The 16,471-nt window shown below is 41.8% G+C and overlaps 1 protein-coding gene across 1 annotated transcript in view; it reads right to left on the minus strand.

Moving 5' to 3' along the window:
• heatr6 (HEAT repeat containing 6) overlaps positions 1-16,471 on the minus strand; it is a 74,176-nt gene that overhangs the window by 33,236 nt on the left and 24,469 nt on the right. Inside the window, exons 8-13 of the mRNA XM_059655276.1 lie at positions 12,288-12,577; positions 9,363-9,540; positions 7,421-7,627; positions 4,408-4,507; positions 2,820-3,181; positions 1,349-1,471 (exon numbers count right to left, since the gene is read on the minus strand). Of these exons, the coding sequence (XP_059511259.1) occupies positions 1,349-1,471; positions 2,820-3,181; positions 4,408-4,507; positions 7,421-7,627; positions 9,363-9,540; positions 12,288-12,577 (1,260 nt within the window). The remainder of the gene's footprint in view (positions 1-1,348; positions 1,472-2,819; positions 3,182-4,407; positions 4,508-7,420; positions 7,628-9,362; positions 9,541-12,287; positions 12,578-16,471) is intronic.

Below are 16,471 nucleotides of genomic sequence, written 5' to 3' on the forward strand. Positions count from 1 at the left end.
CATTAATGCGGTGAAAGACGCTCTTTGGTCTGCCCGCAACTTGCTGGCCTGCCAGCTGAAAGAACTGACCCTGACTGAATGTTGCAGACTGGCGCACTCCAAGGTCCAGGACTACGTGCTGAGGGACGTGCTAAAGCTTGGGGCAGCCGCCGCCAAGACGCGGTGGGGAAAGACCACGGTATGAAACCCCTCGTCCAGAATAGAAAAAAGGGCCCTGTCTGGTACCTGGGCCCAGCTGGCGCCTTCCCCAACTGGTCAGGGGGTCAACTGGGACTGTGCGGGGTGACAACTGCCGGGGTGTTTTCTTTGCTTTGTTTTTTTCTCTTTGTTTGTTTTTTTCCTTTAGTTGGTGTATGTACCCCCTGGGTAACCCGGAGCGGCTTGCATGACTGGGTAGGTGTATAAATATGTTTTTTTTTGTACATTTTATGAATAAAGTATATTTTTTCAAATAAAAAAAGTGACGAAACGTCTGAAAACGAACCTTCCAGCTCAGTGAGCAAACTCACATCCAGAACCTCAACCTGAGCTACAAATCTTCTCAAAACTCGCTAACATTCTGACTCTTGTACACAATTCCCCAACTAATAAAGCCAAGCATGCCACCTTATCTACGTGCATGGCCACTTTCAGGAAGCTATGGACTTGAACCCAAAGATCCCTCTGTATATCAATGTTGTTCAGGGTCCTGGCATTAACTGTATACTTTTCCTTCACATTTGATCTCCCAAAGTGCAGCACCTCACATTTACCTGGATTCAACTCAATTTACCATTTCTCCGCCCATATCTGCAACTGGCCTCTAACCTGCTGTATCCTTTGACAACCTTCTCCACCGATCTTTGTTTCAGTACAAATAAGACATGGAGCTGAAGCACTGTGCGCCAGCAAAGAGAAAAAACTACTGGGATGAAAGCCATGTGCTATCTATAGGAAATCTACATGAAATGAAAATTAACGAGATCCCTAACAGTTTGTAGTGGACAGTCGCATTACACAAAGTGACTGCTAATTTATGCAAAGAGGCCACAAAGAGGTTTAACGTTAGAAACACAAACTTGGAGTGGGCACATTTTGTTGGGACGTCTGACCAGTAAATATCTAAAACCAATGCCTGCTTCTGGACAGAAATCCTCAGTGATATATGTGGAGAAACAACGCAAATAGCCTTTTGTTTTAAAGCTGTTTCTCATTGGATTTCTGCCAGAAATTGCAGCAGTAGATGGGAAGAACTCCGACAGCAATTCCAGGTAAGTGTTTCATTTCCAAACTCCATCATCCCTCACCCTTGTTAAGGACGAAAAGCACACAAAGAAAATGGCAAACCCGACTTTAGTGTTCTCCTTACCCTGGCTCCATGAAGTTGAATAGATGGATCTGGCTCCTCCATACATTTACAAGCTACTTCCCCCAACTCCAGCAAGTTGGTCTGTGCCATTGTGAAATACCCTTTCACAAGCAATGCCAATACCTAGAGGGCATATGAGCAGAAAATTGAGGAGAAATTGGTCAAATCCCATTCATAACTCTACCTGCCTTAAAAGCAGCACAATGCACTCAGTGACACTTGGGAAACAACGACAGTTGTGTTACCAAAACAGAAACTCTAAGAGAAACTCAGCTGATCTGGCAGTATCTGCGGAGAGAAAAACAGAGTTAACATTTCAAGTCCAGTGAACATTCTTCAGAACTGACAGCACCCAGGAAAAGAAGTGATGTTCATCTTGACGACAGGAGTTGGGGCACAAAGGAGTAAACTGATAGGTAGACACAGATCCGAGAGAGAGAGAGAAAGGGGAGATGATAGGCAGAGAAAAGGATTGCTGATAATGAGCCAGGGAAGAAGGAAAGCTAGTTTGGTGACAACAGGGACTAGAAGAGGGTGAAAATGGGTTGCCTGTGCTGAAAGCAACCTATGTCATGCGAGGACCTAGGGTGTGAGAGTGTGTAAAACAACATGGAAGGTGGTGCTTTAAAATTATTGAACTTGATATTGAGTCCTGACAGCTGTGAGGTCCCCAGGTGGAAAGTGACATGCTGTTCCTCCGAGTGCTGGTGATGCACTGCAGCAGGCCCAAGATAGAGATGTTGGCCAGGATGGTGCATTGAAGTGGCAGGCAACTGGAAGTTCGGGCTCATTTTTATGCTGCGTTATCTCTGCCAGATTGCATTTTAGACTTTACTGCCAAAAAGGCAGATAATACTAATATTTGATGGAAAGATGGCCTAACCAGTGCCAAAAAGTTTGTTCTCTTAAAAAGAAGTAATGCGACTGAAATCATCAATTTTCAGCCACAACGTGGAACAGATTAACAGAACAGCTTCACTCAACTCCATAGAGCAGCACTTTTACAAATTAAGAAATTCAAGATAACTGGATGGCTCAATCTCCGTGCATAACCCCACCCTTTCAACCACCAACTAGAGGATAAACTGTCACAATCCTGATATTTTACGTAGGCACTAAATACATTGGCCGGTAGATTGTTTGCACTTTGAACCTTTAACAGTAGAGTAGCTACTTCAATGAAGTGCATGATTAATAATCTTGAAGAAAGACTGAAATGCAGCCTCTTCAAAATTCCAGTATGAATGACGTATCAAGATAACTTCTGAGAATTCAAGTTTAGGAAACCTTCCCACCAAAGTGCCAGTGAAAACTTAGGAGCAGATCTTTAGTCTTTCCCTTCCGCAGAAAGTCAATGAGCCAGACAGACTATCACAAGGAGAAAGTAAACAAAGACTAAACATGCAATAAATATTTTAGATCTAAAATAAAAGCCAGTTCTGTTTGAAATGAACCAAAAAGTAAGACGAACCTGTAGTGCTTCTACTCGCACTGGAGAGGGCTCATACATGCTACTTGCTGCCCCTGTACAGGTGTCACTGTCTGAATATGGCTCCTGTTTTGGTAATGTGACGATGGAAACGCACAACTGAATCAACCAACAGAGCTCGAATGGTGGATTTTCCAAATTCTCCTTCTCGCCATCACGGTTTCCTGTTTGTTGGGGTTTTCGCCAAGACTCTGAGTCGCTCAGGCGGTGGGGTGTCCCTGAGCCACTGTTTGAGAGGCCTGAAGAGCTAGGCTGCTGCAAGAGCAGCTGTACCTCAGGAAGTGGCGCCTGCACAGAAATGATTGCTCCCAGTAAAGTCAGACTGCACACACGCACATTGACATCTGAAGTTTGAAGAAATAGATGGCATGTTAGTCATTGGGATTTAACATATTGATTTCAATCAGTTTTCCAAAATTAGAGTCAGAATCAAGATTGATGTCTGGTTGTAGAACTGAAACTGCCTGATATATAAATACCAAATTTGTCACTGTCAATTCCATGATGGGTTGGTTCAGTTATGGTCTATGATATATCAGTGGTTACAGGAACAACTTAGTGGTGCATTGATCCATCCAGACAGGTAGGTTTCAAATCAGATCTCTCATTCTTCTCATAAGACATCAACATTAACAGAGAAGATCACCTAACCATTATTTCAACCACAGGATGGTACAGAACATCAAGATAGCAAGAAAGATATCACAAAATCCAAACTGCCAGTGACAAGTACATATGCTAATTAGTGGTGATGGGCTGGGTGATTGGGGTCTACATTTATTCCTCTTGTCTGTTGGTGTAATAGCATTTTCCCAAGTCAGGGACAGTTGGTTCAGTATAGGTTCATGACCTGGTTTTCAGGTTGCCTTGCTGTTTCTAAATGAACCAGATACTTTCAGTCTGTCTTTTCTCCCATCCTTGTTTCCAAGGATTGGGCCACCGATTTCCACTGGATTTGTCCATGCATATAGTGACTGGTCATTTCCTTCTGCATTACAACTGACCTGGAAACTCTCCTGTTCATACTGCCTGCCATAGGCATTGTGGAAATTACAGTGACAATCAACCTGTATGGGCCACAATCCAAATTCCTCTCATAGCCAATAACTCCTGGCATGGGCCCCAAACAGAAACCTTCTGGCCCAAAGATACAGATGTTTCAACTGTGCCACAAGGACTCCAATGCAGATACTAAAAGGATGATTAAAAACTTCTGAACTTCCTAAGAATCCCCAATCATGCCCAGGGAACATAGAAAAACACAGATATAGGCTAAAAATCTTCTTAGTTCCACATCTGATCCACTAGCTTTTTCCTTATCTGCCTCTCCACTCAACCTATGGTTCATCCACACAACTCTTGTCTGCCTCTCCCACATTACAAAAGTAAACGACCTTCAAAAGTACTCAACTGGCTGAGAAGTACTATGTAATAACTGAAGCTTCTGAAATGCACTATATAATCAAAAGTGTTATTCCATTTTTCCTGCTTACCTCTGTGCCTCTACTTCTTGACCAAAACCAATACTTGATTTCTACTAGCAAACAAACAAATAAATTAATACACAAACCTTTGCGGCGGTTGTAGGGTTTAATCTGGTTCCAAACGCGGGTAAGGAGTCCTGGTTTGAGGCGATTGTATGGCACATTGGTTACCAGATTAGCAAGGCACTGATTCAACAACAAGAAACAAAATCAAAACATTAATCATAAGGGCCTTGTCTAAATATTTGATCTAATAGTTGGCACCTCCAGTAATTTGCCAAATTCATAACTTGATTGAATCCAAGATTGTGCCACCATGTCCTTGGACCTAAATATGAATCCACATCTATTGACAGAGCTCAGCAGACGCCCAATCAGGTATCATTTAAATATCAGTGTTGGCCAAACAAAAACACAATACTACCAAGTAAAAACGCAATAAAAATTAGCAATTAGGACTGTAGGAAGTTGTAAAAGTGACAAAAGATGACCAAATGAAAAAATGAGATGTGACAATACAATCACCTTAAAAGGTTGTATTGACCTGGGTTTTTTTTTTAAATCAGATGTTGTAAAGGCAGAGGTGCTGCGTAGTTAACTATAAACACAACAGCAAGCAACTTCTGAGGCCATGGGATTTTTTTTAAAAACAGCTTGAATGGGTATGACCAATTACAACAGATCAGGATTTCCAAGCTTTTATTTTTAAGCAAGTCAGAAACTGTTTGGGGTCTCAGAAGAGTTGCAAGCTTCAGCGAATGATTCCTAGCTGCTACTTTCTCTGAAACTTCTCTTGATGCTCTTACCTCCTGGATTGGAGAACTGCATGTAAAACTGTATCTGAACTTGTCTTGTTGCTAAGGGGTATGTTTATGAGATATTACTATATTGGAACAGTTAATTAGTAATAGGTACGGTACCTATCAGTTGGTTAAGTTTTCCAATTGTTATTCTGAATTCCTCTTTCTTTTGTTTGTATTTTAACTATAACATTTAAATAAATTGTGTTTTGCTTAACACTGAGTTGTTCGACCAGTCGCATCACATGCGAAACACGCATTTCACATCTTCCTTTAGAAGAAGAAACAGTTAGGGCTTCCTTCTTAAAACGTTTTGTGGGGGTCTGCTCTGATCCATAATAGCGAGGAAATGAACTATAAGCTTTCTCCAGTAAGCAATATAAAAGTTCACTATAAGAGCTTCCTTAAATGTACAAAAAAAGTAAGACAGGCAAAAGTGAACACAGGCCCCTTAGAGAATGAGGCCAGAGAAATTTAAATGGAGAACCTGGAAATGGCAGAAGTGTTAAATAAATACTTTGCATCAGCCTTCACCATGGAAAATACAAAATAAAATTCCAAAAATGCTAAATCAAGGGAGTTCCCTTGACCCAATGAGTTGTAACTCTGAATACTAAAGGAAATAGCTATACAGATAGTAGATGCACTGGCTGTAATCTTCCAAGAATCCTTAAATTCTGTAGAAGGCCCAGAGGATTAGAAAACTGCCAGTGTAACACCCTATTTCAAAAAGGGAAACAGAAACAGGTAACTAAAGGCCAGTTAGCTTATCTGGGAGATATGGCATATAATGATAGTTTATCTCAGTGGTAGTATTAAAATTCCTGAGGACACACAAGCAGGATAATTAAAAGGGAAACAATAGATGTAACGTATTCATATTTCCAAAAGGCATTCAATAATTCAATAAGGCACCACATACAAGGCCACTTAATAAGTACATGGTGTTGGGAGCAGTTTATTTGCCTGGTTAGAGGATTGGCCAACTAAAAGATGACAGAGTTAGGATAAAAGAGGCATTTTTGGAGCAGCACCTTGCAACAAGTAGAGGTATCAATGCTGAGGCCATAAGAAGATACATAAGACTTTGACGAAGCAAGTTAATGTAACTTTGGTGTTTTGTGGATGACACAGAAATTAATGGAAAAGCAAGTGGTAAGGGTGATGCAATGAGTTTGTGGAAGGATATAAACACTATAAATGAGTAAATAAACACTTGGCTAATGAAATATAAAGTGGAGAAATTACAGGTTATGCACTACAGCAGGAAGATTAGAGCTGAGTATCGTTTAATTGGAGAAAGATTACAGAAGCCTACAGCTTCTGGATGTCTTCATGCATGAATTACAAAAAGCTAGTGAAAAAGTTCAGAGGGTAATAGTGAAAGCAAGTGGAATGTGAGTCATTATTTTAAAGGAAATGGAGTATAAAATAGGGAAGTCTTGTTAAAACTACAGAAGGCACTAGTTAGACCCGTCTAGAATATGGCGAATAGTGTTGGTCTCTTTTATAGGGAAAGATATGAGAAAAGGTACACTGGCACTGAAGGCAATTCAAAGAAGATTGAGTAGATTGATCCCAGGTATGAAAAGATTACACTATGAGGTGAGGTTGAGTAGGTTCTGTCCCTATTCATTGGAGCTTAGCAGAATGAGAGGTGACCTTAATGAACATACAATATTCTTAGGTGGTTCAACAGGGCTGAAGCAGAGAGGTTGAGTTCCTCTATGGGATAGTCTAGGACAGAGGGTACAATCCCAGAGTAAAGCATTGCCACAAGACAAAGATGAGAAGGAAATTCTTTTCTTTGAGGTAGTAGATCTGTGGAATTCTTTACTCCAGTGAGCTGTCAAGGCTGGGATATTAAGAATAATCAACACTGAGATAGATTTTTGATCAATCAGGGAATCAAGGAAAGTCAGAAAAGTGGATTGATCTGATAACCCTCAGTTCATGATTTAATTGCATGGTGAAGTAGACTTGATGAACCAAATCGCCTGCTTCTGCTCTTAATCTTATGGTCTCATGGCCTTAAATCAGTGGATGTCCACAGGCTGGATGTGCAGTTGTCAACATCTTGACGAGGCTCTGTCATGCTGATGTATACTGGAACAAAACAAAGACAATAGCCCATGACAGTAGATAAAATTTGTTCTTTCCCACAACTCGGTTTCTTAAAACTACATGATCCAAATGAGAGAGAAGAAATATTCACCAACTTGAGGCTTTATGAAGTCAAGTGCTGAAAGATAATTAATGACTAAGTCCGCCTCGTATGAAAGGGATGGATCCACTTTACCTTGATTATCTGGGTCAGTGTCTGTGGGGAGGATTCTGCCACTAGGGCAATCAGCAGGCATCTATGAAGCTCCCTGATGTTAGAAGCCAAGGTTGCAGAGAAGGGTGTGAAAGCTCTCCGATGATCATTGGTGTCCTCTGCGACAGAAAGGAACTGCTTAGATCCTTCCAAGATGGCCGACAGGACTTGGAGAGCACCAGCACGGACCTGACACACACAAAAAACAGTAGTACAGGAGCTCATAAATTATTTTACAACATCCAAGCTTTTATCTGCTGTCTATATAGAAATGAGACATTTAACATTGGGGCCACATACAAAAAGAACAGGTCAGAGGTTCGGAATAGAGCAACGACTAACTCACCTCCTGGCTCCCCAGAGTCTGTCCACAATCTACAAGGTATAAGTCAGGAGTGTGATGGAGTACTCCCCACTTACCTGGCTGGGACAGCTCTAACAACACTCAAGAGGCTTGACACTAGTCAGGATGAAGCAGTTCACTTGACTACACCATGTCCACAAGAATCCATTCCCTCTACCACAGATGCTTAGTAACAGCAGTGTACTATCCACGAGATGCATTGCAGAAACTCACCAAGGGTCCTTAGACAGCACCTTCTAGCCCACGAACACTTCCATCTAGAAGGACAAGGGCAGCAGATATGTGGGAAAACCACCACCTGCAAGTTCCCCTCCAAGCCACTCACCATCCTGACTTGGAAGTATGTCACTGTGCTTTCACTATCATCGAGTCAAAATCCTGAAATTCTCCCCCTAAAGGCTATGTACAGCACATGGACTGCAACAGTTCAAGAAGGCAGCTTACCAGCATCTTCTCTTTTCATTAAATTTATTTTCTTTCTTTAATATATGATGGAAGAACTGCTATTCTGAACTTTTTATTTCTTTATTTTTCTCATTTATTGCTATGACTTTGCACCTTTGAAGCTCTGTAATTTTTATTCCTCTCTTATTAAAAATTTTTCCCCCTAAGAATTTGAACTCAAGAATCTGTACCTGGGTACCTAAGATGGCACTGTAAGTGGCAACTTGTAAACTTTTCAGTGAGTCCATGTGGCAATAAAGCTAATTCAATTCAAGGGCAACTAAGGATGGGCAATAAATGTGGGCAGCCAGCAAAGTCCCCATGAGTGAATATAAAAAAAAATTTCCTTTTCGAGCTTCATGGGATATGACCACTGGCGGTGAGAGCTGACCCCCTTTTTGTCCTTGAGAAAATGGTGGCAAGTTGTCTTCTTGAGCTGCCGCAGTCCACCTGATGCAAGGACATGCACAGAGCTGTGATAAAAGGAGTTCCAGGATTTTGATCCAGCAACAGTGGAAAATAAACAGCAATTCCAAGTCATTTTTGTGAGTTGAATCACTGTTGTCACCAAGTTATATCTACATCAACTTGCTCTGATTTGGGAGATCTCCAACAATAAAGCAACAACGCTAAATTAACTGATCTCAAATTTAAAGATACACAAAATTCTAAGAGGACAAACCATCATGTAAGAAATGTCAAGCACAAGGACTACACTGCCCTTGAGGGTAAAATTATCTGGGATCAGGAAACACAAATTGGAAATCTGACATTGTGGATGAATGGTTTGCATGTACCAAACAGGTCATGAAGGTTTCACGATTGGTCCTTGATTTGACCTGAATTAGTTGAACTCAGAGTGGCAGTAGTAGCATGCCCTCTCTGGAAGAGGAAAATCAGTCAAGGTTCTCACTCTTGATCAGTATCCAGTGATCTCCAACTTGGGCCTCAGGCCAGCACAGCAAGATGAATACTCCCTCATTGTTCTTTAAATCTTGGTATCTAACTTTAGATAGGGTTCAAACAACAGGATGTAAAGGCAATCCAGAGATGAAGAAAGTAAATTGCAAAGCATCTCATAATTCTGTTCAGCAAATGAATATGCAAATTCCTCACCTTTGGCGATGGATCTTTCAAAGCAATTGTCATCAAGGAGACAGCTTGTGGGCTTCCAATGCCAGGGGCATCTGCAATGAATGAAGACCAGTAGCCATACAGAACTTTCTTCTCTAATGACTTTATGGTTGAAAGGAAGCAGGACAAAGCTCCCTGGCGAACTTTTGCTTGCAGTGATCTATAATCAGAAAAGGGAAACTTTAGGAATACATTTATTTCATATCTTCCATTCCATTATTTCCTCTCCTGAAAATATGAGATGCCGAAGCTCCATAGAGTATACGATGAGAATTCGTATATACAATGCACTGAGCTGTATGCTACATACTTTTAGCTGGCATGGCTCCTGGTTAGGAAGGCAAAGCTGAAAAATGTTCCCACTGATTTTAATCATTAGCTTAGAGAGTCACAACTAGTTCATCAGGAACCACCACATCAGTCAAGTGCAAATCTTTGCAGTGCAAACATTTTACTTAGACAGACCACTACAGGGCATTTTATCCTAAATACTTGTAATTCTTAAGTTGTCACATATTTCATGTAACAGAGCATTGTACACTTTCAATTCTGCCTAATAATTAGTCCCAGAAATTTTACACATCTTCAGCACCAATTCTGAAGAAGAGTTTATCAGAATGGAAATGTTAACTCTATTTCTTTCTCTATGGATACTGCCAGCCACGTTGGGTATGGCATCTTCTGAGTTTGCTTCAGATTTCTAACATCTACAGCATTCTGCTTTTCTTTGAATGTAATATTTGTTGCATAAGGGTCCAAAAGGGTTAATACCAAGGAGCGCCATAAGCACAACATACTATGTTGTTGGCACATGGGCTTGTGGATAGAATAGTTTTGGATCTCAAAACAGTAAGACTAACATCCAGATCATAAAACCAAACAGTTATACAACAAAAAAACAGGTCCTTTGGTCCAACTCACCCACGCTGACCAAGATCTTTCTCATAGTCTCTGTAACAATGTCTATCATATCAGCATAACCTCTAACTGATTGGTGAACCTGACGTCAGTGGTAGGGAAGCTACTGGAGAAGATACTGAGGGATAGGATCTATTCCCATTTGGAAGAAAATGGGCTTACCAGTGATAGGCAACATGGTTTTGTGCAGGGAAGGTCATGTCTTACCAACTTAATAGAATTCTTTGAGGACGTGACAAAGTTGGTTGATGAGGGAAAGGCTGTAAATGTCATATACATGGACTTCAGTAAGGCGTTTGATATGGTTCCCCATGGCAGGCTGATGGAGAAAGTGAAGTCACATGGGGTCCAGGGTGTGCTAGCTAGATGGATAAAAAACTGGCTGGGCAACAGGGCAGAGTACTAGTAGAAGGGAGTTTCTCAAATTGGAGACCTGTGACCAGTGGTGTTCCACAAGGATCTGTGCTGGGACCACTGTTGTTTGTGATATATGTAAATGATTTGGAGGAAGATGTGGGTGGTCTGATCAGCAAGTTTGCAGATGACACTAAGATTGGTGGAGTAGCAGATAGTGAAGGGGACTGTCAAAGATTACAGCAGAATAAAGATAGACTGGAGAGTTGGGCAGATAAATGGCAAATGGAGTTCAATCTGGGCAAATGCGAGGTGATGCATTTTGGACGATCAAATTCAAGGGCGAACTATACAGTAAATGGAAAAGTCCTAGGGAAAATTGATGAACAGAGAAATCTGAGTGTTCAGGTCCATTGTTCCCCGAAGGTGACAACGCAGGTCAATAGGGTGGTCAAGAAGGCATATGGCATGCTTTCCTTCATTGGGCGGGGTATTGAGTACAAGAGTTGGCAGGTCATGTTGCAGTTGTATAGGACTTTGGTTCGACAACATTTGGAGTACTGTGTACGGTTCTGGTCGCCACATTACAAAAAGGATGTGGATGCTTTGGAGAGGGTGCAGAGGAGGTTCACCAGGATGTTGCCTGGTATGGAAGGTGCTAGCTATGAAGAGAGGTTGAGTAGATTAGGATTATTTTCATTAGAAAGACGGAGATTGAGGGGGGACCTAATTGAGGTGTACAAAATCACGAGGGGTATAGACAGGGTGAATAGCAAGAAGCTCAATAAAATTACTCAATTACTAGGGGTCATGAGTTCAAAATGAGAGGAGGAAAGTTTAAGGGAGATATGCATGGAAAGTTCTTTATGCAGAGGGTGGTGGGTGCCTGGAACGTGTTGCCAGCAGAGGTGGTAGATGCAGACACGTTGGCGTCTTTTAAGACATATTTGGACAGGTACATGGATGGGCAGGGAGCAAATGGACACAGGCCGTTAGAAAATAGATGACAGGTTAGAGAGAGGATCTTGATCGACGCAGGCTTGGAGGGCCAAAGGGCCTGTTCCTGTGCTGTAATTTTCTTTGTTCTTAATAAGCCAATTCTTGTCCAATATCACAGCTTCTGCTAGTTAGTCCAGGAAGTGGTCTTCCTCTACCAGGAAAGACTATGGTCCAATAGATCTCAATACACTTAAACTGGCCAGTAGCAGCAAACCCTACTTTTTTTATCTTTATTTATTCATGGGATGAAGACCTCACTGGCTAGGTATCATTTATCGTCCATCCCTAATTGCTCAGAAAGCAGTTAAGAGTCAACCACATTGCTGTGTGTCTGGAGTCACATGCAGACCAGACCAGGTAAGGATGGCAGTTTCCTTCCCTAAAGGACATTATTGAACCAGACAGGTTTTTTCCAACAATCAACAACGGATTCACGATCATCGCTGGACCCTGTAATTCCAGATATTTATTGAATTCAAATCCCACCATGTGCTGTGGCGGGATTCGAACCTGGGTCCCCAGAAAGTTGTCGGGGTCTCCGGATTAATAGTCCGGCGATAATACAACTAGGCCATCACCTCCCCTCAAGAAGTGACGAGGTGCAGGCTCAGCTTCACTGCACAATGCAACACTTACCTCAGTCTGGTCTGGATTCCTCCCTCGGTGTCTGAATACTCAGAATCAGAGCTATTTATTTTTTTCCAACTGGGATAGAAGGAATTTGAAAGCTCTTTTCCATCTAAAGAAGGCACTGTCTTGTCAGAATAGTTTCGCCCTTGGAGGAAGTTAAAAGTTGAGTCACCTCCTCTTTGCCCCCCACAGTCTGCTCCTTGGAGTACTTCTTGCTGTGTTGTCTCCTTCTGCTCTTCCCTTTGATCCTCCAGTTGTTCCTTCTTGTTTTTGGATCGAGATTTCTTTTTCTTATGCTTTTTTAGGAATATAAAATTAAAATGCATACTTTTAAAATGGAAGCCACACTTGCTGTGCCTAATTGATATACCTTTCTTAAATATATTTCCTAATCAAAACTCTACTTTTCAGTTGCAATTTAAAATCCCAGCTATGCTTTCATCTCTCTTGGCATTTAGAAAATGAACTTCCCAAGCACAAATAAGCCTCTGTGCGGCCATCCCTAATCTAAATGGCCTGACAGTAAGGATTGGAAACCTGTTGAAAGCTACAAAATTTAAAGCATCCCTACTGTTAAGCATTCCACCTGTAGTGCTCACATTTTCAGTTGCCCAGGCCCCAAACTTTGGAATACCCTCTCTCCACCGCCTTGCTTTTCTCCTTTGGGAACACTCCTCAAAACTCATCTCTAACTCAGCTCTTAGTCATCTGACCTCATAGAACATAGAACAGTACAGCACAGAACAGGCCCTTCAGCCCACAATGTTGTGCCGACCATTGATCCTCATGTATGCACCCTCAAATTTCTGTGATCATATGCATGTCCAGCAGTCTCTTAAATGACCCCAAAGACCTTGCTTCCACAACTGCTGCTGACAACGCATTCCATGCTCTCACAACTCTCTGTGTAAAGAACCCGCCTCTGACATCCCCTCTATCCTTTCCTCCAACCAGCTTAAAACTATGACCCCTCGTGCTAGCCATTTCTGCCCTGGGAAATAGTCTCTGGCTATCAACTCTATCTATGCCTCTCATTATCTTGTACACCTCAATTAGGTCTCCTCTCCTCCTCCTTTTCTCCAATGAAAAGAGGCCGAGCTCAGTCAACCTCTCTTCATAAGATAAGTCCTCCAGTCCAGGCAGCATCCTGGTAAACTTCCTCTGAACCCTCTCCAAAGCATCCACATCTTTCCTATAATAGGGCGACCAGAACTGGACGCAGTATTCCAAGTGCGGTCTAACCAAAGTTTTATAGAGCTGCAACAAGATCTCACGACTCTTAAACTCAATCCCCCTGTTAATGAAAGCCAAAACACCATATGCTTTCTTAACAACCCTGTCCAATTGGGTGGCCATTTTAAGGGATCTATGTATCTGCACACCAAGATCCCTCTGTTCCTCCACGCTGCCAAGAATCCTATCCTTAATCCTGTACTCAGCTTTCAAATTCGACCTTCCAAAATGCATCACCTCACATTTATCCAGGTTGAACTCCATCTGCCACCTCTCAGCCCATCTCTGCATCCTGTCAATGTCCCGCTGCAGCCTACAACAGCCCTCTATACTGTCAACTACACCTCCGACCTTTGTGTCTGACCTTTATTTCTTGGTATTATATTTAGTTTTATCATGCTCCTTAAGAAAGGCTTATGACGCCTTATTGTGCTAACAAGCTACTGTATATAAATATAAATTGTTTTTGTTCTTTCTTGCTATTGTCATTGTTGTTGGCCTGCATCCTGTTTGAGAATCCATGTTGATTTTGCTTCCTCTCTCCAGCCTGGGCTTTTCAAAGTCAATTCTAGAGGACTCATAAACAACTTTGGATTGAGATCAAGTAACCAAACTCAGATCAGGGAGATAGTAGGGACAGCCGATGCCGAAGTCTGAGATAGCAAGGAGGGTCCAGACCCAAAACATCAGCTTTCCTGCTCCTCTGATACTACCTAGCCTGCTGTGTTCATCCAGCCTTGTAATCACAGATCAGGGATCATCCTGTTCTGTAGTATTCAGTTGAGTTCTTGTTGGTGCACTTACCCACTGAATCAGTGGGGAGATCTATCGTCACCTCTGGAGAAAAATTACTGAGTAACAACTTTAGCTCTGATTTCACACTATATCTTTTGTCAGTTCAAACATGATTTTCTGATTTAATATTACTTTTCATTGTGTACATCTTTTGCCAGACATGCTAAAAAGTAGATACAATGGCTGCCAGTTCAGTAATCCCTTGTCCATCAAGAAATCCAATTCTGAACGAGATAATCAAAGCTAACAGCCCACAAACCTTCTAGTTTACAGCTATACTAATTTGAAAATGCTGGACCTCGTCTGATCTCAAAGAAGCTAAGCAGGCTCAGGCCTGGTTCATACTAGGTTGGGAAATTACCTGGGAATACCAGGGGCAGTCGGGTTTAGGGATTTTGTGGTACAGTGGCAGTGGCCCTAGGCTAGGGCTAGGAGGCCCAGATTGAGGTCCAATCTGCTGCAAAAACGAGTAATAACTTCTTTGAACAGGTTGATTAGAAACTATCTGCAATCATAGAATCTCAGGGTGGAAGCAGGCCATTCAGCCCACCCAGTCCACAGTGACCCTCTGAACAGCATCCCACCCCATCCCTCTAACCTTGCATTTCCCATGACTAATCTACTTATCCTGTACGTTCCTGGATACAATGGCCAATTTACCACGGCCAGTAAACCTAACCTGCATATCTTGGACTATAGGAGGAAACCAGAGCACCCGGAGGAAATACACGCAGGCATGGGGAGAATGTGCAAACTCCACATAGACAGTCTTCCAAGGCTGGAATTGAACTTGGGTCCTTGGTGCTGTGAAGCAGCAGTGCTAACCACTGAGACACCGTGCCACCCCAAAGTTATATATGTAATGAAAGTGATGGATAGTTTAAATAAAGTGACTCAATTTAGTTCAAGGGAACTGAAGAATTACTTCCTACATCAATATAAAGTAGACAGCACTGATACTCTTAATATGGGCTAGGGTCACGCACCCCAGTTGCGCTTCACCTTCTTAATGAAGAAGGTTCAATGATCTATTTCATCTCTTCCTTCCAATTCTTGATGTCTGTTCTATCTGCATCTTTTTCATAAGCCTGTAACCTTTCAAATTAATAAAGGTGAGTAGAGGAGAAGCCCCTTCCTCAAAAGTAAAAACAGGCACGACATTAGTTGAAAATAAACAAGATTGAAACATGGGATGCTGCTCTCCATTTAAGGGCAACCATGACACCCATAAAACACCCGTCTCCACATTTTCCACATTTTCCACATTTCAAACCGGGAGGTCAAAAACAAACCATTCAAGAGGGAGAAAAAAAGATACTTATGTAGCATCTTCTCATATTTTTCAGAAAAGCTTCAAAGTGCTTCACATACAACATATGATTTTATAAAGTGCCAGATAATGCAGGCACACAGTGAGATGAGATAATCGGTGCTGAAAGGTCTGAAAGTTTGTCTCAGGTTCCACCTTCATGCTTTAAAGCATCATCAACTGCACATTTCAGCTGTAATTTTAACTTTCAGTGACAGTATAAGAAGGGCAATATCATTTTAATCAGCCTCACAATCAATTCTTCACTCCATTCAAGTGAAAGGAATACAAAATTGACTTGTGTTTATAACAGGCAGCCAATTCAACATTATCCATTACACACCATTTCCTGCAGCTAAAATCAACACTCTTGATGTGTTACAGCTTAAATTATAGGGATCCAGTGCGCCAGACACCACTTAGTGAGACATGAAGTTGTACAACACAGAAACGTCCCTTCAGTCCAACTTGGTCCATGCCAACCAGCAGATATCCTAAATTAACCTAGTCCCATTTGCCAGCATTTGGCCCATATCCTTCTAAATCCCTCCTATGCATATATCCATACAGATGCCTTTTAAATGTTGTAATCATACCTGTGTCCACCACTTCCTCTGGTAGCCCATTCCATACATGCACCACGCTCTGCGTGAAAAAGCTGCTCCTTAGATTAAAAGGGACCTATCTCCTGTCACCTTAGACCTATGCCTTCTATTTTCAGACTCCCCAACCCCAGGGAAAAGCTCTTGTCTATTCACTCCACCCATGCCCCTTCATGATTTTATAAACTTTTATAAAGTCACCCATTAGCATCCAATGTTCAAGGGAAAATAGCCCCTGCTTATTCAGACTC

Source organism: Stegostoma tigrinum, chromosome 27 (genome assembly GCF_030684315.1).
Source record: "Stegostoma tigrinum isolate sSteTig4 chromosome 27, sSteTig4.hap1, whole genome shotgun sequence".
Classification (NCBI taxonomy): domain Eukaryota; kingdom Metazoa; phylum Chordata; class Chondrichthyes; order Orectolobiformes; family Stegostomatidae; genus Stegostoma; species Stegostoma tigrinum.